Source organism: Marmota flaviventris, chromosome 8, assembly GCF_047511675.1.
Source record: "Marmota flaviventris isolate mMarFla1 chromosome 8, mMarFla1.hap1, whole genome shotgun sequence".
Classification (NCBI taxonomy): Eukaryota; Metazoa; Chordata; class Mammalia; order Rodentia; family Sciuridae; genus Marmota; species Marmota flaviventris.
In genome coordinates, this window is record NC_092505.1 from 40,560,011 (window position 1) to 40,581,265 (window position 21,255).

At 39.8% G+C, this 21,255-nt stretch overlaps 1 protein-coding gene across 3 annotated transcripts in view; it reads right to left on the reverse strand.

Annotated features, from left to right (window-relative positions):
* Positions 1–21,255, reverse strand: part of Abcc5 (ATP binding cassette subfamily C member 5) — a 79,872-nt gene that overhangs the window by 41,934 nt on the left and 16,683 nt on the right. For 2 of the 3 annotated variants that reach the window (XM_071615148.1, XM_027951509.2), the window contains exons 3-10: positions 11,977–12,134; positions 11,628–11,783; positions 10,840–10,987; positions 5,834–6,067; positions 5,534–5,707; positions 4,792–4,939; positions 2,212–2,360; positions 1,790–1,897 (exon numbers count right to left, since the gene is read on the reverse strand). In XM_071615148.1, coding sequence (XP_071471249.1) covers positions 1,790–1,897; positions 2,212–2,360; positions 4,792–4,939; positions 5,534–5,707; positions 5,834–6,067; positions 10,840–10,987; positions 11,628–11,783; positions 11,977–12,134 — 1,275 coding nt within the window. Of the gene's footprint in view, positions 1–1,789; positions 1,898–2,211; positions 2,361–4,791; positions 4,940–5,533; positions 5,708–5,833; positions 6,068–6,820; positions 8,452–10,839; positions 10,988–11,627; positions 11,784–11,976; positions 12,135–21,255 lie in introns of those variants that run through there. The other variant, XM_071615149.1, reaches the window with a different exon arrangement.

Consider the following 21,255-nt stretch of genomic DNA (forward strand, 5'->3'; position numbering starts at 1 on the left):
GACTGCCTCAGGGCTGGGATGGTGGCTCAGTGATAGAGCGCTTGCCTAGCATGTGTGAGGTACTGGATTCGATCCTCAGCACCACATATAAATAAAAATAAACAAAATACAGGCACTGTGTCCATCTACAACTAAAAAATTTTATAAAAATTAAAAAAAAAAAAGACTGCCTTAGGTGGTCTCCCAGGATTGAAGCAGATTTCCTCTAGTGAATTACACCTAAAAAACAGCTCCTCCCCCCCCCCCAATCCCTAATGAAGTGAACATAATTCTAATTAATAAGCACATGAAGATAATAAGAAAGAAACAGCTTAGAGTTGGGGAAGGATTAAGCAATAAATACTCATTATCTTGGGCCACGCATCTACCTTAAGAAAGGAAAAACCCTGCCAAGAGGCAGAGGATAGAATTGGACTGAAGTCTCACAGGACATAAAAGAGAGCTGTGGGTGATTTTGCTATTATTAACTCTGATGCTTCCTGGACAGAGGAAGGAACTATGAGATGAAATGCCACCTGCTAATCCAAGTCCTCACTAATAAGTGAAGAGAAGTGAACCCCCCCCCCAAAACAAGGTGAGAACAAGACTATATTATACATTCTGTTTCTTCATCCAAAATCCAACCAAATCCATCCACTAACAAAGATATAGAAACACACGGGAGGGAAGACTTCTGGTCAAAACATCTGCTTTCTTCCATGACTGGCTACTGTGGGTTCACAAAGCAGGAAGCATCTGACGGCTGCAGACCACTCTTCTCATGTGACTCTGCTTCTCATGTGACTCTGGCTCTTGTCCTTCTAGCAGCCAGGCTGGGGAAGGGGAAGGAAATGGGGATGGGGGTGCATTCTGGAGGACTAGCTTTCTTGATCCAACAAAATTCACCTGATTAACTATGAATAAGTAGATAATATAAATAAATACATCCTGGGAAGGTATGTTTTAGTCTTAACAGGAAAACCAAATTTGTTTCTACTGAGCTCTAAGTGGGTGGGCGATATTCATCCCTAAAACACCTCAGCTTCAAGTGTTCATGAACCAAAATCACTTTTATAGTGGTCTCACTGGCCAAGATGAGCAGGAGCACAAGAGTGTCACCGTCAAGGAATTCCAGTCCACATGATGCTGCTTTTTTTTTTTTTTTTAACTTTTTAAAATGAGTGTTAACCACTTTCAAATATCTATCTCCCTCTACCCTCCCAAATATATCTTCCTCTTATATCATGTATTTCTATTATTCTGATGGCACAAAGAATAACACGGCCAAAGTATGATCAACTAACCACCTGCAAGGAAAAAAACTGGTACTTACTTAACTGCACTTCCCAACATGATCTAGATTTATGACTAGTTCCATGTCACTGCATCATGAATGGCAATCACAGGGCAGGAGAAAGAAAGTACCAAAAAAGGACTTAGTATATCAACCAATCAAACTGACAGTAGCAACAATAAAGGGGAGGAAAACCTGACAGTCACGGCAATTCTGGTCTTCTAGGTTTAAATCACTTAAAAGCCCAGTGAGTTATGACATAAATCCAGGTCAGGCCTAGGAGGAAGGGTCTTGCTTTGGAGGGAATGCTGAGCCTAGGACCAAGCCATCCAGGAAGGGTAAAAGTCTATCCCTTAATTCAGTGTCTTCCATGCCTCCTTCTTAACAACTTGCCAAAATGCTCAAAGAAAATCAAAACCAAGTGTGGTTAATCTGTGTGGCCCCCTAGAGCACAGGCAGCAGGGAGTTGTGCCAGGGACAGCTCCTGACACAGAGGAGGGGCAAGGAGTCACTTACCTTAAACCTGTCAACAGCAACCGATGCTTCCGAGAGGGACTTTACTGAGAATGGTGTTACTTTCAAAGCAAAAGTCATGGAATTGAAGACAGTCACCACTGTGAAAGCCTTAAAATGGGAAAGGAGGAGAAACTGAGCATGATCACGCGAGGCAACTACAATGACAAGACATCACCGACTTCCTTTCAGGTGGTAGGAAGGCTGCAGCTTGGCTGTCAAATGTTACTACGAGTCACATTTTTTTAAAAGATAAGGTTTTCATGAGACCTTCAGTTAAAATTTCAGTAAATCTGAACCATAAGTTGATTGGTATCTTCAGAATGAAACCCAAGCCTAGGTTGACTAAAAATAACCTATACACTATCTGCAAGGGCTGGCTCCCCACTCGATAACGCTCCCCATCCCTGGGGGGGGTCCCTGACCTGTGCTGCTGTCAGATCGAAGCCCAGGGTCATGTGAACAGAGAACGTCACCACACTGGCAATCACCACCACGATGGGAGCCACACCAACAGTGATGCTCTGAAAGTACCCAGCTTTTTCCAATATCCGACGCTCCTCCTCTCGGATTTCTATGAATAAAAAAGAAGACACCTTTAAACCAAGTCAAAAGAAACATTGGGATTTTTTTCCTCCAAAACCAAACAAGACTCAGTCCTCACCCACAAATAGGATTTTATTTTTATTTTTTTAATATTTATTATTATTATTTTTTTAGGTGTAGATGGACACAACACAACGCCTTTATTTTTATGTGGTGCTGAGGATCGAACCTGGGTCCCGCCCATGCTAGGCAAGCACTCTACCACTGAGCCACAATCCCAGCCCCACAAACAGGTTTATAAATGACCCTTTAATACCTACGGTGCAAACATTAGTCTAATGACTTATTGACTCTACTATTTGAGCTGAAGTTTGAAATGGATCAAGTCACTGAAAAGAATCTAATGGAAAGCAGTTGCTACAAATGAGTACAGGGATCATCTTCTATCTTTTTCTTGTGAGCCCTTGGGTTTATAAGAAATGAATATATTAATTGTATCTACAACTGGCAGTTTTGTTTGCTTACCTGGCTGTTGCTTATTTTTTGCCTCAGGAATCATAGAAAGACTGTTCAACAGCACTGGAGAATTAAAAAGAACTAGATTTCTTAAAATGTCTGGTGTATGTTGGCAATGAGATAAATTTCACATGAAAAAAAAAAGCAGTCAGAAAATGGAAGATGGGTGAAATACAATTTCTATAGGCAGAATGTAATTTTCTTAAGTATTTACAAAACAGATAACCTTATTAACAAAGCAATCACAAAACACTAGAACTATGGAGTGGAAAGTAGGGCAATAAATGGCAAGGTATCAACCCAGTGCAGTGGACACACCTATAATCCCAGCAACTCGGAGGCTGAAGCAAGAAAATTGCAAGTTTGAGGCCAGCCTCAGCAACTTAGCAAGTTGGGGATGTGGCTCAGTGGTAAAGCACCCATGGGTTCAATCCACAATACCAAAACATCAAGAAAACACACACACACACACACACACACACACACACACACACACGCCAGGGCTCCCACAATGGCAAGTTATTTATTTTAAACACAAAAGTGATTCTTTGTAGCTATGCACTGACCCTAAAGGTATTACCACTGCCCACAGTATCTTCACACCTACTTTGTAAGTCATAAAACTTGATTCCCACAAAACAACACCAAAACAAACAAACAAAAAAATCCACTCAACTCATTGCTTTAACATTGACCATACATCTTAACCACGAACATAATAAGCGAGAATCCTCTTCAAACTGACAAAAACAGATTATGATACAAAATAGAGGACTGAAGGATAAGTGGAATCTCAGAAAGATCATAAAATGACAGAATGAGAGCCTGCAGGGACCATCAGTGGTCATCCTGCCATCGACGTGCCCACTTAGAAGCCATTTGTTCCACTCTGGTGGAAACAAAACTGCTACTTTACAAAGCAGCCTAATCCATTGCTGGGTACTTCAGAGAGTCACCTCTAGATGTTGCTTAGCTTAACAGCCCTCATGAAAAAAGTGTAGAGTCCAGAGCTGGAAAACAAGTTTCTGAAGATTTAATTAATGAAACTACACCAGCTGCCTTGATCTGAACAGGGCATGTCTATTCCACCTAAAATTATAGTAGCTGTTAAACATCACTGTATTCAGTCAGCTCAACATGAGATTATGTCCATTAAAGGCTCATGCAGTTTTTATTTATATTAAGGTTAAATGTACCTAAGTAGTCTTTTTTTAAACTTGAAAGTGCCTTTAAATATTCTTCTTAAATTTCACCAGTTTTAAGAACCATCATTCCAACTTTTGTTAAGATGGTTCTAAATGCCCAATCTGTATTAATGATCATGATCCCTCCCAGCTTTGTGGCACTTACATATTTGACATGTTTATGCCTGCACTGAATTTACAGATCAGGATGGGGCCAGGCCCTGAGGACCTTGTGATTCAATATAAACAATTATTTAAAAAAATAAAACAAGCTCCTGGTAAGTGGCAGAGCCAGGCACCCTGATACCCAGCCAAACCTCAGGGTCCCACAACTAGCTTTGGTACATTCACAACCAGTGTAGAGGGGACAAAAGTGGAACTCTTAGCCATCATTCAGTATTATCTTCTGTGAAATTCTCACAGCCAAGTTGGAAAAACATGGGCAGGATGAGAGAATATAGGAGCTTTGGAACCAAAATTATTCTAACTAGTTGTGCTATCTTAAGAAAAATCACAATTTCTCCAGGTCTCAATTTCCTGTCTGTGGGATGAGGTTATGGGTTCAAATCTCTAAAACCCCTTTTAAACATCAAGGTTCTAGGATATTATGATCATAGATATTAGAAGTCCTAGGACATTATGATCATAGACATTAGAAGTCCTAGCATCTAATGTGCTCAGGAAGCAAAGTGTGAATGATCAGACCCAAAGAATACAAAATCCTTCTACCCCATGCACAAAGAAAATCTTTAAACTCACTTTGAACGCTCTGAGAAAATGCTTTGACCCAGGCATACATTTTAATAAATTTAATGTAGGTGAGAACTTCATTCATCTTCTGGACACGGTCATCAGTGGCGGCCACACACTTTCTCCTGAAGTATGCAGTGAGCCGTGACACGAACATCTGAGAGGACAAGCAATGCCATGCCAAGTTAGAGCTCATTCAAACTGAAGAACTGCATGATCTGCTTAAGGTCATTTTAAATGAAGCAAGTAATCCTGTTTTCTGGGACAGACTGGATTTCATGTAGTTAGTTATGCTTTTTTTTTTTTAATAGAAGTGATTTATTGAATTATAATCAAATATTATTCAATTCATATCTCTTTGTATGGCAGTGAGGACAAATAACTATTTATTCTCATAGTGCTCATAGGTACCGAGTGCTACCCAAGCAGAAGCAGGAGCGCCCTATCAATGAGCATCAACTGAAGATGGGGTAATTCAACCCTGTGTTACCTGGGGTAGGGTCTACCTGCTGACTTTCATTCAGACTCTTTTTCAATGTCACTGGGAGCCTTTATACAAGTGACACCTTGCTTCCTGTCAAGTCAAAATCCTGTCTATATGGACTGAGCACTATACAGCTCCAGACTTTTCCAAACCAGATACCTGCTTTGAGGAAAATTCCAAATGCAGGGTGATGCCTACTATAATCCAATGGAAATAATTTGTCTCCTAAGGAGTAGCTGCCAAGATACAGCGAGGAGGCTTACTCACCATTGTTGGATAAAAGAGGATAAAAACAGCTGATCCCAGGAAGCCTGTTGGTCCCAGAATGATGACATTATAAATCATGCCCAAGATGGCAACAACGGGTCCTCCAGCCAACAAGCTGCCAACAGCAGCTGCCTCGAACATCCTCTGCCCGTCGTTGGAGCAAATATTGATGAGCTACAAGATGCAAAGAGCAGTGAGGGGAGCCTGCAAGGACATGGGTCACTCACTTCAGGAGGAAGATGAAGGACAAAGCAGGGCCCCAGGGAAAAGAAGGAGCTCAAGCTGGGAAAGTGCACTCACCTCGCCCAGGGACTTCTCTTTAATGTTCTTTAACTTAAGGATCTTCTTAAATGCCATGGTTAGGATGGCCCCCCGCAAGCGGACACCAGTTCGGTAATTCAATGCCCAAGTCAGTGCAAGCGACCAGGACCGCACAACTTCTGTCAGAAGGAGGCCCAGGACCAACAGCAAGCTGTACTGAAGATTAGACTCTGTTGCCTGGGTGTACTCCAAGAGGTGTTTCACCATAAAGGCCTACAGGGAGAAACATACACCACTGTCAGCATCCCCACGGCACCCACACACAATGCCACAGGGTTATGTTAAGTTAGAAAGAGTAGGCTGATCCATGGCACAGTGATCTGTGTGCAAAGCAAAACCATCTCGGAGGACTGAATATTACCGAAACCTGCCTACGGTCATTTACTCAGGGCATTTTGCGGGAGGCAGGTCTAATTTGAGACTTTTTTCCTTAAGGACTCCGTCAAAACCATTACTCTTTCTAATGTAACATAAACCCTGTCCATGAGCTGAAATTAATTCTAAACACATGGTCCTTCAAAAGTATATATTGACCTTATGCCAGTATCTCCACACATGGATACATTTCTTTAAATGAAATTAAGACCTTTCTTTGTATTGTTTCAAACGTGCTTATTTGATAAAAAGGAACAGTGTACCTACAGTTGTACTGGGGAAGAGTGAGAAGTGCATTTGCAAAACATTCCTGAAAATAAACATCAGCAGTTTAATAGTACAGAAGAAAGCAAACAAAGCAGACTATCAAAAATCCAGAGACCCTCCCATGGGCCCTCCCCCCCACACCCCACTCCCTCCCAAAAACAAAAATATGTTACCTCAGGTAGCATATGTCTAACACCACCTGCAGGGAGGGAAGGCGGCCAGCCCCCAAGAACCACCGAGTGCCACCTCCAGCTCTGAGGTCCTGCAACGCCGGGGCACACACTCACACAGGCACATTCAGCGACAGTATTAAATACCAGGAAATGGGAAGTAATGTGCTTTTATTGAAAATGAAAAAATATAAAGGTACCATCTTCAAAGAGCATCTCACAAACACTGTACAAGAGCAGGAGCATTGCAGTAACATACAGTGAGAACATACAGAGTTGAGTTACACAGGGCTGGCCATCTAACAGGTCATCTGGCCTCCGACTGTTGTTTCAACTACACACAGTAGAAATACAGAACAGAACCAATATCTGCTTCCAGAGTCCGAAGTAGTACATCAGGCTGACAGCATTTAATTGGTTAGGGCTCCTGAAGTTGCAATGATTCTGCAATGGAGGAGATTCTCTAGAAATAAAGACCTTGCTGCTAAGGAAAGAGAATTTAAAAACAAAACAAAACAAAAAAATTCCCTAAAGAGGTACTCTGCTTGAAATGGCTAATGCAATTGGTGCACTAGGCCGTGAGGAATTACCTCTGCTCAGGATAGAACACAAAATTCTAAGCCTCGAGGAAAAACTGCTGGCATCCTTCGGAGTCTTTTCAAATCCTTGTAGCTAAAATTGATCATGGCAAAAAAATAAAACCAAACAAACTACAACAAAAGAAGGCCAAACCAATCCCCCACCCTAAAGGAAGAAAAAGAATTAACTTAAAACCCATCCACCCATCTACCCTGGTTCCTTTAGTAAAGGTCAGCACACCTATGAGCCAGCACTGAGCGACAGAAAAAAATGGAGACCAGACATGATAGTCCTGAGGTAGCTAACGCTGAATTTCAGAACCCAGACTCTCCCTGGGTGAATGTGTGTCTCTCATTTTTCCTGAAAGTAACTCAATACCAGATATTCACTAGGCTGTAGGAGATCCCCACCAATCAGATTTATATCGAGTCCCAGTAAATAACCTGATCAAATAGAAGATTTCAGATTCTAAGAACTATTGAATTCCTCCTCTCCCTCCCTCAGATTTTTTTAGGTTTATATCCAGTGTTTGGGTCCCCATTGCATACAGCTGGGCTGTTGATTTACTAGCAAGAAGATTGGCTTCTTTTCCAGTATGCATCCAAAATGCAGAACTGAGTCACAGGGCCAAAGCCCCTTCTCCTTCCGTGAAGCAACTCAGTACGATGGTGTGCAGTGACGCACTTTCTCACACTCTGCAGCACTGAAGGAACAGTCTCCAAAGGAAGGCGTGAAAGGACAGCAGATTGTTGTTTGGGGTTCTTTCCTTCCCATACCTTTAGAGTGCCATTTTTCAGCACGGGGTAAGAGCATCAGCACCTCCCAGAGGGGAGGAACAGGGAAGGTAAAAGACAACAAATGTTTACACTATGTAAAACTTGCAGAGGGGGGAAAAGAGGAAACAAGCAGATTAAAGAGGTTCCAACACACAGGGTTTTTAAAAAGCAACGACATTTCAAACTATTTCATATGGAAGAAAAGAAGGTTTTCATGAAAAATCCAAACAAAATTCAGTTTTTAAAAAGTTACACATTTGTCATTTAAATCTAAACAAACTGGGAGAAAACTCGAGATTGTCAGCATAGCTGTCTGGCTGTGGAAAGCATTCCCAGTGAATAAACATTACCTTACCTGAACTCTTGGCGAGAGACTCTGCCCAGCTTGACTCTCTCATTCTGACCGCAGAATACAGCCATCCTGAAAATTCTAAAGAACAGCTTCTGTCACTGGTTCCACTACAGAGAGACTCCCCCCAAGTCCAGATCCTGACAGCACCAAGCGAGCTGCAGCTGGAGAGAGGTTGGAGGGGTGGGAACTTACCTCTCTAAAGGCTTTTCACTGTCCTTTCCCCCAGGCCCTGGGGCAGAGCTAGCAACACCAAGAGAGGGCGCTGTGGAGGCAGCCTTCTCTTGCAGGTCTATGGGCAGATGCTAACTCTTTACACACAGATCCTAGGTCAGGCCAAGTCTTTTAAAAAATTACCTTGGTTTAAGAAGGCCCGAAAGCATCTCTGTAACTTTAGTGATATGGTTCCTCATACCCTAGGGATTCTGGCACTCAGTTAACATTACTGTGATCCTTAAGCACCCTGCACAGAGTGCTGGTCCCCTGGTATCAGGAACCTTGGATCATCTTGATGCACGCATATCTAGTATGAGCTGGCCAGCAATTTAAAACACACACACATAAAAAAACACAACTTGATTGTGTTTCATTTGTTCTGTGTATGGCTACCAAAATTCAGTGAGACCTAAGGGAGAACAAGAAATAATGATGTTGTTTTTGGGGGTGAGGGGCTAGAGAATTTGGGGAGTCTGTTCTTGTGTAGATTTCTGTAAGAACAGATGAAGCCAGTTAGAAAATCATGCCAGATTAGAAAATGTGCAAAAATTTAAAATGCATCTTCCTCAAAAGGACTGAAGCCCACAAGCAGAGGTCTGCTCACTGCTAGTACTGATCTCAAAACCAGCCTGGTTCTTCAATTTCCATTTAGAAAGAAATGGATCAGAACTGGAGCTCCAAAAACAAAGTCTAGATTGTTTAGACTTTTAAATCTTTTTCTCAATGAGATGATGGATGGGTCCATTGCTTTCTCAGGTGTTCCAGGACGGAAGCCCATGAGAGAACACTGGCCTTGAGCTGCTCTTTCTGAGAGGGCAAGAGGAGAAGCGTGCTGAGTTTTCCTGTTAAAGGAAGGTGCTCTGCTTTCCCTGGCATCTAAAAGAATTTCCTAGAGATTAGCATCCCAGTGTGCTACATTATAAATAAGAGATTAAGGAATATACAGATTGCTTGAGGGAGTGACCTTAAAGACACCAAGCTGAACATGCACAGGTAACTTTTTTCCCCAAGAAAAAAATTAAAATCCCAGCAATCCATGGAATTTTTTGTTTGTTTGTTTGTTCATTTTTAGAAGAGAGTGGAATCAAGAAAACCCACTGTAGCTTTATCAAGGAAGCCTAGGTATTATGCTGCTCAGATGAAAAGATTCTATGAAGGATCAGAGTAGCCACCAGCCCTGTAGTGAAACAATGACAGAAGCTCTTCTTGGGGGAAGCTGGCTCTATGGAAATGTTTGCCATTTTGGTCAATAATGTAACAACATAACATTTTCATTACATGGTCCCTTTTATTTAAAACTTACATAAAAGTGTGTTAGTTGGTCAATTAATATAGAAACATAATACCAGAAAAGTAGTGTCCTCTGCTTCAGAAAAAGAGATCAAAACTTTAAAAAAAAGACATCAAACATTTTAAAAAACAAAATGAAAATAAAACTGTAAATTAGTGTTACCTAATCACCATGCATTTTAGGCACATACTTACCAAAACCATGAACCTCCAGCTTACCCACACACGGAAAATGCACAGTATAAGCAGTATTACTGCTCCGATGCCTCAAGGCAAATATGTAGAGAATAGATTTAATCAAAATCTCAAGTGTAAGGCAGCACAGCAGGTGTAAGAAACAGGCGCCCAGGAAACTGTGATTGTCAAAAGCTCCCTTACCTATTCTGTGTTCAAACAGACTAGGAAAAAAACATGGCTGCTACCCCAATACTTGCCACAGTTTCCACTATATACCAACACTTGAAACAGACTCCAGGTTAAACTGTAAAAACCTCGACAGTCCTCCAACTTCTCAGGGTTCATTTGTTAAAGGACTGTCAGACATGATAACTCCACCTCCAAGCACTCAGAATGTCACCAGCACTGGCTCACCAGCCTATGCCACACAACACTGCGCTCACCCACTCACAGCACTGCCAAGACACATCTGCCCAGACCGAGACTGTCACTTTATATCAACATACAACCAAGAAGCCTTGTCCTGTGCAGAACCAGGATCAGTTCAGTGTTACCCCACCCCAGGAAAGCAAGCCAGCTCTTCACAATCATGCCCCTCCATCCTCCTAGCTGATGACACACCTCCATTCCTCCCAAATCCACTGTCCCCTTTCAACAGGTCTGGAGGCATCTCTAAAGCTGCTAACTAGCCCAAAGGTGAGCACAACCCCTGCAACAGAACGAGAGAGTTAGAGCTGGCCGTGGCCCGGCCCCTGGAGATGGTCAAAAAAGATGGTTAGAACTTACTGGTCCACTGAAGCCGGCCAGCTGTGTGATCATCAGGCACACGATGGACAGGATGAGCCTGGTGCGGCAGAAGATCCACACAACCCTTCGCAGGGAGGCAGCGTCTGGCCCAACTTCATTCAGCTCTTCTTGCCACAGTCTCTCTAGTCTTAACAAGGGCACATGTCCTCTGTTACAAACCTCCCCAGGGGAAGAGACACACCCTAGCTTCCCTCCTGCCAATGCTTTGGTCTCCAGCCTGTCACTGCACACACAAGCCTCTTCTTTAAAACTATGCACATAGTCTTCACCTCTGGAAAAAAATACTCTTTCTGGATAAATGTAGAAAATGATGAGAGCAAACCCCTTTCCTTCCACCCCCTGCAAAAAGGTCTACCCCTGAATAAAATTTGTTTGTGCATAAGAATTTCCTTTCTTGAGGGTCCCAACCCTTTCTGAAGGATCCTGTGGTAAAATGCAAAGCTGCAAACTAGATTTTAATGGTACATTCAGCTACCACAAAAATGTATTCTGTCACAAGGCAGCGACATAATCTCCCTGCAGACTCAGGAAGAGAAGCGGGGCTGAGAGAGAGAAAGAAAGCCCGAGGTTAAAACAGGATTCGATTAAAATAGGAGACAAAGCAGAAGAGCAAAGGGAGAGCCATCCCCGGGTTACCCACCCTCCCCAGGACAGCTCAGCTCCTTAAAGGACACAGAGCTGTAGATTTCACAATTCTGCAGCCACCCTCCTAGCTCAGGCCCTAGCACCCAGTATGTAGGAGAAGAGGGTGCACCAGAGATGCCTACCTTCTGCAGTTCACATCTGAAGACTCGAACTTGGACAAAGACCACACATCCTCCATTAAGAGCTCCCCCTTCTTGTGGGCCACACGGGCCAGAGGAGAAAGCCATGAAAAAGTCATGCAGGAGAAGAGCCCAGCATTATCCACTGGGTGCTGGTGTCTATGGCGAGAAACCCAAATCACAAAACTGTCAACATGCACTGAGAAGTCAGTCACTACCTAAAATACACTATTCAGTAAATAGAACCCTTAATTAAAAACAGGGTCTCCCCAACTGCCCTAATCCTAACCTATTTTTTCAAAAATAATTTTGGTGCCTTGCGGATAAGTCATGAACCAGCAGAGCCTCTTACTTGGAAGTGGTCCGGATGGGCTTCAGAGTATTCAAGCCATGATGGTACTTTCCCTTGGGATGTTCCTCATCCAGAATTCTGAGCTGAGAATGCATAGAGACATCCAGGGAAAGGCCCTCCGCTCGGGCTGCTGTTTCCAAGGCATCTTGGCATTCCAGCTGTTCCACCCAACAGGGAGAGACACAAGAGCAGTTAATGAACATGAGATAAAGTCAAGAGCAGCAAATCCACCTGACATCAGCTCAAACTGCACATCACTTGTCCCAAGAGAAATTTCAAGGGTGAGGCAGTTAAACACTAACTGTGTGATATGAACCCATGAAGGACATTAAACCAACTATTAAAATTGTTAAGTGAACAGACCCTTGTGTTGATGGTGATGGTAGGAAGCACTTTTAGGTTTACAGAACTGAGCAAAGAGTCCAGCGTTCCTATATACACCTCTTATCCCCTCTCCATCTCTTCATCCTATTATGAACACCTTTCCATTAGGCTGTATGCTTGTTAGAACTGATAAGCCAAGCCTGACACATTATTATAAACCAATGTCTATAGGTTCCCTCTTTGTGTTGTACACACTAAAAATTTATATATTTTGTTCACCAAAATCTTTCATCTTCTGTTTTGCAATGGGTATTGAAAGTCAGTCACTTCACTACTAACTTCCAATTCTAGTGTTCATTTTCTATGACAAAAACTCCACAATCATCCCCAATTAAACATACAGAAAGAGCAAGAATATACTCATGCCTCCTGTTTCCCTCTTATCAGCAACAGGGAGAGCAGATGATGGGTTCTCAGCTGGCTGCCCAGCTAAGGAGTCTCAATACCCACATTCCCGCAGCAAGCGCAGGAGAGCTCATGGATTGAAATACAAAGTTTACTATACAGCTTATAAGTGTTGAAAAACTAAACTTAATAAAAGGTCCATTTGGGGCAGAAGAGGGTGGACCAAGATTTACAGGTGAAAACTTATGCTTTACTGTGGCACAAGCCTCCCTTTCCTTAATTTCCTTTTTTCTTTTTCTTCTCTCTGAGCAGTGAAGCATTGTCACAATTATTTCCAGCAATTATTGTGACATAACAACAAACAACAGATCCCTAATCAAGAAAAAGTTAAGTGGTATAGCACCTAATACAACAGGCCTCACACAAAGATGAATGAGTCTCTTCTTTATTTGTTTTTGGTACTGGGTTTTGAACCCAGGGACACTACCACTGAGTTACATCCCCAATCCCATATTTATTTTTTAAATTTTGAGACAAAGTCTTGCTAAGTTGTCCAAGGTCTCACTAAGTTGCCTCGGCTGGCCTCAAAATTGTGGTCCTCCTGCTTCAGGTTCCTGAGACACTGGGATCATATGCCTGGCTCCTGGGATCTCTATTTTTACACACACACACACACACACACACACACACACACAGGCAAATATTAACAGAACTGAAGGGTAGAATTTGTGCATAGGGGTAACCTGTATGCCTGGGCTAATCAAATAGAATAGTTTTAGCTTTAGTTCACAGCATAGTTAAGTATCTTTAGATAAGATAACCGTTTGGTAGCAGGAAAGTACATAGCCCAGGGAAGCACAATCATTTCCTTTTGTCAAAGGCAAGGTAGACTAGGTTTCTAGAGAATAACTGTACAACATGGCAAATGAGTCAACTCCCCCCACCAAAAAAAAAAGCATATAAAAAGTTCTTATGTATAAGTGAACATTTAATTTAGTGGTTAGGGACTATGATATGGAAAATTAATTGAAGCCTGCTAAGATTCAAACATAACAACAAAGGTTTTTCTTACCTTTAAACTGCATATAACACAAGGGAAGGGGGGAAAATTGGACCAAGAAACAAGAAAGATACACTAAAAATACAAGCACACCTACTATAAGTGAGTAGAAACCAGGACTCTGTACAAAAAGTTACAGGGACCAGGCTGATTTGGATATCCACAGCTTCAGGAGACAGTTGAAAGAATCCCACTACTTCAAGTACACACAGGGTATCTGCCAAAATGGACTATATACTGCCATATAGCAAACCTCAACAAATTTCAAAAGACTGACAACATACAATGTATGTACTCTGACTACTTTGGAATTCGGTTAGAACTCAAAGCAGATTACAAGAAATTCTCCATATGTTCAGAAATTATGCAATACACTTTTAAATCATATGAGTTAAGGAAAATATCAAATGCAAACTAGAAAATATTTTGAGCTAAATGGTAAGAAACTGCAATACATCAACATTTATGGGATGCAACTAAAACAGAGCACACAGTGGAATTCTGATTGCTTTAAAAATAATGCTTTAAAAGGTAGGGGTCAAAACGATGCCAGTCCTTCATATTCATCCTAAAGAATTAAAGTCATCATCTTTAGTGATACATGCATACCGATGTTTATAGCAGCACAATTTACAAAAGTCAAATTGCAAATCAAACTATGGAACCAGCCTCAGTGTCCGACAACAGATGAATGGATAAAGAAACTGTGGTATATATGCACAATGGAGTTTTATTCAGCCATAAAGAAAAATGAAATTTTCCATTTACAGGAAAATGAATGGAACTAAAGGCCATTATGTTAAGCAAAATAAGACAAACTCAGAAGGTCAAGAGTCATATGTTTTCTTTCATATGTGGAAGTAGGAAAAAGGTAAAGAAAGTGGTAGGGATCTTATGAAAATCAAGAGGAGACTAATAGAATAGAGGAAAGGGACGGGCAGGGAGGAGAGAAAGAAGGGGAGAAGTGCTGGGGAGTGAAATTGGCCAAATTATATTGGTATATTGCATAAATGGATAAATATGTAACAACAAACCCCACCATTATAGACAACTATGATGCACTAAAAAATGTGGAAAAAAAATCTGAGAACAACAAAATTAAAAAAAAAATAAAGCTAGAGGTCAACAAACATTTTCTGTAAAAGGCCATAAAATGAATATTTTAGGTCTTGTGGACCAAGAGAAAAAAATAAATCAAGGATATTATATAGGTATTTATATTATGAGAAGAAAAATTCCCACAAAATGTTTATTGACAAAAATTCAAATAAGAGTACAATTTTTGTAATACAGAAGAATGGAATTATTTTAGGTGGAAGTAGCATTTGACTTAACTGGAGCTTAAAATAGTTCTCCCTTTCATCAAAATCAATTGCAAATCTTCATCTCTTAATGGTGATTGGTCATGAAGTTGTACAATTTTATTTTTAAAATGTCTTCACAAAGATGGGTTCTGCCAAATACTGAAATCAATCTAAATGTGATTCTAATTGATCATATTTGTCTCTTAGAAGGCATTACAGAATTCTATTAGGTGTTTCTCTTGACATTTGCCTTCATTGTATCAATGTATTGAAGATTAAGCACTTCCATTTGAAAGCTGAGTAGAAACTACTAAATGGAGAGTTAAATAGATAATTTTTACTGTGGCAAAATATATATAACATAAAATTTGCCATTTTAGACATTTTTAATTGTACAGCTCAGGGCCATTAATTACATTCACCATGTTGTACAACCACTGCCACTGTCTATTTCCAAAATACACAGATCTTTCTTATCATCTATGGTGCTGGGAATCAAATCCAGGGCCTGTGTATGGTAAACACATACTCTACCACTGAACTACACGCCAAGCCCAATAGATAGGATACATGGTAATTTTCTTTGTACTTCGATAGGTCCCAAAAGCACCTTTGGAACCATAATTTGAGCTCAGAAAATACACTCACTTGAAATGTGTAATGGAATGGAGTTTTAACTTTGAACAGCATGAGAAGTATATGAGGTAGGTTTGCATTATTTGTGATTCAAACATTAGTTGTTATCATAATTACTTCATATCATTTTACATTCCTATTAGCAATGTATGACAGATCCAGTTTCACCACATCCTCACCAGCACTTGGTATTAGCATAATTTTTTTTTATTTTAGGCATTCTAGCAGGCATGTGATGGATCTCCCCATAATTTTAATTTGCATTTCTCTAATGGTGAAGAATGTTAACTTATTATTCACTCTAACGGTGAATGGTGTTATACTTACTTTCCACCAACACATCTTTTTTGGTGAAATATCTGTTCAAGTCTTTTAACCATTTTTTAAAAAATATTTATTTTTTAAATTGTAGTTGGACAAAATACCTTTATTTATTTATTTATTTTAAAAAAATACCTTTATTTCATTCATTTATTTTTATGTGGTGCTGGGGATCAAACCCAGGGCCCCACGCATGCTAGGCTAGTGCTCTACCGCTGAGCCACAATCCCAGCTCCCTTTTAACCATTTTTAAATAGATTGTTTGTATTGAATTTATAAAGTTCTTTATATATTCTGGATTTAAATTCTTTGTCAAATATGAGATTTGCAATCCCTCCCCCATTTTATGGCAAGTTTTTATCCTCTTAATAATGCCATTCACAGCAAAAGTTTATAATTTTGATGAAGTCTAATTTATTGATTTTCTTTTCTTTTATACATTGTGCATTTTGTGTCTTGTCTGCGAACTCCTCATCCAACCCCAGATCATTAAGATCTTCTATGTTTTCTTCTAAAAGTTTGATAGTTTCACATTGTACATTTAGAACTATGATTCATTTTGAGTTAATTTCTATATAAAGTGTAAGGCTCAGGTTAAAGTTTATTTCTTCATTTTTTATGGATGTCCAATTGTTCCAACACTTCATTTCTCCATTAAATTGCTTCTGTACCTATGTCAAAAAGTTGGCCATACATGTGTGAGTCTACTTCTGGATTCTCTTCCATTCTGGACTATTTGTTTATCCCTCCACTGATACAACTAAATTACTGGAGCTATAAAGTAAGTCTTAAAATAGTGAAGTGTGACAACTCTAACTTTATTCTTCCTTTTCAAAATTGTTTTAGCTACTCTAGTTCTTCTGCTTTTCCAGTTGAACCAAGTTCAAGAATTAAGAGAGTTTAATAAATATCTTTTCACATCGAAAAACATCAGAAAAGGAAAACATGGTATGCCCTCCATTAGTATGCTTTCGTGAGAATGGCATGTTAGTTGAAGAAGAAACTAGAATCTTCTTTCACTCATTCTTCCAACAAATAAGTTACTGAGCATCTCCTATGTACAAGACTGTTCTGGATGGTGGGAAAAAGAATGTGAAAATGCCCCCCCCCCTTTTTTTTAAAGAGAGGGAGAGAATTTCAATATTTATTTTTTTTTAGTTTTCGGCGGACACAACATCTTTGTTCGTATGTGGTGCTGAGGATCGAACCCGGGCCGCACGCATGCCAGGCGAGCGCGCTACCACTTGAGCCACATTCCCAGCCCGAAAATGCTTCTTTGTATAGCACGCTAATCTCATTTTCTTTATCTAAAATGCCTAGTAACAGTTTTCATCAAAATCTATTAACTGAAAGTGAATGGATTTAATTAAACAATCCTCTGATTGCAAGGGGTTTCTTCCTTTGACCATATATAACAATAACCTCCAGAGTGTTAAGTTATGTCCTATACTGGAGGAAGCCAAAATCAAAGGCTTCTTGAAAGAACTCAATGACAATCGAGGCTTCATTTCCCCAGGTTTATTGTAGGTACTGTGGCAACATTAGTAAATGCCTGTAATGTGACAGAGACTGAGGGCTCTTATATATGTTGATTTTACTCAGTGAATCTTGTCCTATCCTGATAAAGTTTAGTCCCCATAAAAGTGATCAAAATGGCACTAATCCTCAAAAATCTCATGTAATAACAAAATATGGAGTAGGAATTCCCACAGTAAGGTTGTGGAGAAGTCTACACTGTTGAGTTAAGAAAATAAAAATGTGCCCCTCTATACAACACACTTTCCAAGTCATACCCCATTTCTGCTATTCCTTCCTAAACAGCTTTCCAATTGTCAACCTTGTCATGACCTTTCTCACTGCCTATGTCAGGGAAATGAAATCTCTGATGCTATGAGGAGCTGATGCAGGATCTTCTCTTTGGAAAGCTGCACCCAGCTCCTTCAGAGACAGGTCTCTCTCAAAACAACAGATGTCCATGTAGCTAGTGACAAAAACCTCAAATGCTAACATTAAAACAAAACAAAACAAAAACTCAAGTAAATAGAATTCTTACTCCAACAAAACCATTTTCTCTAATGGCTTTAAAGTATTAACATCTTCATAGGAAGAATTTTCCCATAGTTGGAGGCCATAATAAAGTGCACAGATTTTAGACACAAATTTTAGAAGACAGATATGGATTTGAATTCTAATTCTTCCACCAGTCTTCACCATGTTATGGGGCCACTTTAAACGTCAGTTTACTCAGTTTTACCACAGTGTATACACCTGTCACACAAAATTGAGAGGAATTAACAGGATAAGGAAGAGCATTTAATAAATATTTAATACATATTAACTATATTACCACAATTTATCCATTGATAAATCTTGGGTCCTATCTCAGCTATTTCCTCTTTCCTTTAGCTTCCCTGACCACCCTCCCTCAAGGTCAGGGAATTTACTTCTCCCACCCTTTTGAGTCTAGTTTGGGTGTTTGTTTTGATATTAGGGATTGAACCCAAGGACACTTTATCACTAAGCCACATCCCAGCCCTTTCTTGAGGCAGCCTCCTAAATTGCTGAGGCTGGCTTTGAACTTGCAATCCTCCTGCCTCAGCCTCCCAAGCCACTGGGATTACAGGTGTGTACCACCAGGACCAGCAATTCCTTGAGTTTTTCTGGAACCTACAGCACCACAAGAGGATGGGAGTCCAAAGAGAGTGCCTGGAAGGCAAGCTGTCTTGCTCTTGTCTGCATCCCTGGCCCCTGGCACAGTAGAGTTTATCACCTGTTAGTCACATGTCAACTAAAATACCTTTAGGTTGCCTCACAAGCAACATAATTATCATTTAATGCTGTATGACATGCCACTGAGGATCTTACCCATTCCACGTTGATTTAGAGTCTCTGTTTTGCTTATTATTAATAGTATAATAGACAATTATAGTTTATTTTTCTCTTTCTGGATTATATAGTATATATTCCATCAGTGGAATTATAAGATTAAAGAGTATAGCTCCTAGTAGATTCTTAACCAATGTGACCCAACTTATTTTATTATAGAATATTAGAATATGTAGTCTAGTATTATTGCAAAAGAGAAGTGCTACTACCTTCAGAACTTTCAGTTCTATTTTGCTCTCCTGAGGCTACTTCTATTCCATCTACCCTGGGATACTGGCCAGAAATAGGAAGCTAGGTCAATTTTATAGCTAAATCTCATGACTAGCATGCGTCTACTATAAAGGCAAACTGTTTACTTGAAAGTGACAAGAAAATGTGTACAAATTAATTTAAAATGAACCAACATAGCAGACACTGTTGTAAATGATTTACTAATATTAACTCACTAATCCTCACAACAACCCTATAGTGTAGGAACTATCATCCCTACTTTACAGCCGAGAAAACAGAGGCACATATAGGAGCAGGGGTTTGAACCCGGGCTCAAGTTGCCTTGAATCACTCTGCATGTTTTCTTTCAAAGAAAAAGCAAGCAAATAAATCATTAACTGTACAAGATGATCTCAATATACCTTCACAAACAGTTCCTCTCTCTTCTCCATGGTAAGTACTAGATAAATAAACTATGACTCTATCCTCGTTATAAGCAAATGGTAGTTTCCCAAGTCAGTTCAATTACACAGTCAGAATACTAGAATGTAAAACTATTTTACTTTATTGCAAAAAGGCACATTCCTAATTGTTTTCAAACCAAAGATGAGCAGATGCTAGAAGACAGACACATTACAGACTTATATTTAAACATAAAATAAAAGCAATTTTATGGGGCTGGGGTTGTGGCTCAGTGGTAGCTCACTTGCCTAGCATGCATGAGGCACTCGGTTCGATTCTCAGCACCACATACAAATAAATAAAATAAAGGTCCATCAACAACTCAAAAATATTTTTAAAAATTTTTAAAAAGCAACTTTATACCAACCTGCCAGAAACTGCACAGATGTCTCAATACTTACATCTATAAGCCTGGATGTCTAACTTCTCCTCCTCTCTAGGCTCCCTAAAAAGGCTTACGTAGCCAAGCATGCCAAGAGAAAAAAGTATCTGTTTCAAGACAAAAATAAATATATCCTACCAGAGTCAAAATTCTATAAAGTAAGTTATCAACATTCTAAGGTTGAATGGACTGAAATGGAAATGAACCAAGAGAAAAAACTTAATATATTCAAGCTATAAGAGCTTCCTATGTGAAAGCATAAATAATACAGCAGGATTGAGAATCATGAGTCAGTGAGTACTGCTGGGACAAATAAATACCAGATTGCAGATGAATTAAGAGATCCAGGTTTCACACAGTACATTAATCCATCTGGGATTAACCCTAAAAAGGTACATAAAAATGACAAAATAAAGTTGAGCATGGTGGCAGAGGAAGGCCAGCCTGCTGGGCAACTCAGCAACCCTGTCTCAAAAAAAAAAAAAAAAAAGAGAGAGAGAGAGAGAGAGAAAAGAAAATTAAACAGTATACTAGCTATGAAAGGGAGGGCAAAAGCCTCCATTCCCCCACCAATGTCAAAATCCTATCAAAGGTAGAATGGATGGGTTTAAATGTAAAAAGGAAAACTTTCTGCATAAATTACTACTGAAGTAAGGGAACAAAACAAAACAAAAAAAAAATGACCAGGTAACTGATACAATAATATATGTAAAATGGTGAGCTTTTACTGAATAATAATTCTCTTTTCTCCCCTCGTTAGCACTAGGGATTGAACTCAGGGCCTTGAATGTGCTAAGCAAGTGTTCTACCACTGAGATACAACCCGAGTCTCTGAATAATATTTCTTGGTCCATTCATTCAGCATGTACTCACTGAGAGCTGACTATGTTCAGGTGCTGTTCTAGATGCTAGGAATACAGGAGAGAACAAATAGACCAATGTCACCAATAAAAAAAGAAAGAAACAGAAACTGAATTTTAATTTACAACTATACATCTTTAAAAAGGAGATAAAATCCAACATGGGAAAGAGGAAAAAGAGAGAAACATAAACTATCTGAACACCAAACCAATTTTTAATATGGCATCGCAGATATTCAAGAGAAAAAACTGGCAACATGTAACACTTTACATATGCTGTGTCTGCATAATTTTACTGTATGAATGAAAAATTTCCAAAGGGAAAAAAATCATTTAAACTTTACTGTTTTTAGGGATCTAAATGCCTAATACAAGAATAATAGCTCAACTATAGTACATGAACACTGGCTCAAGTGCTGTCCAACAGAA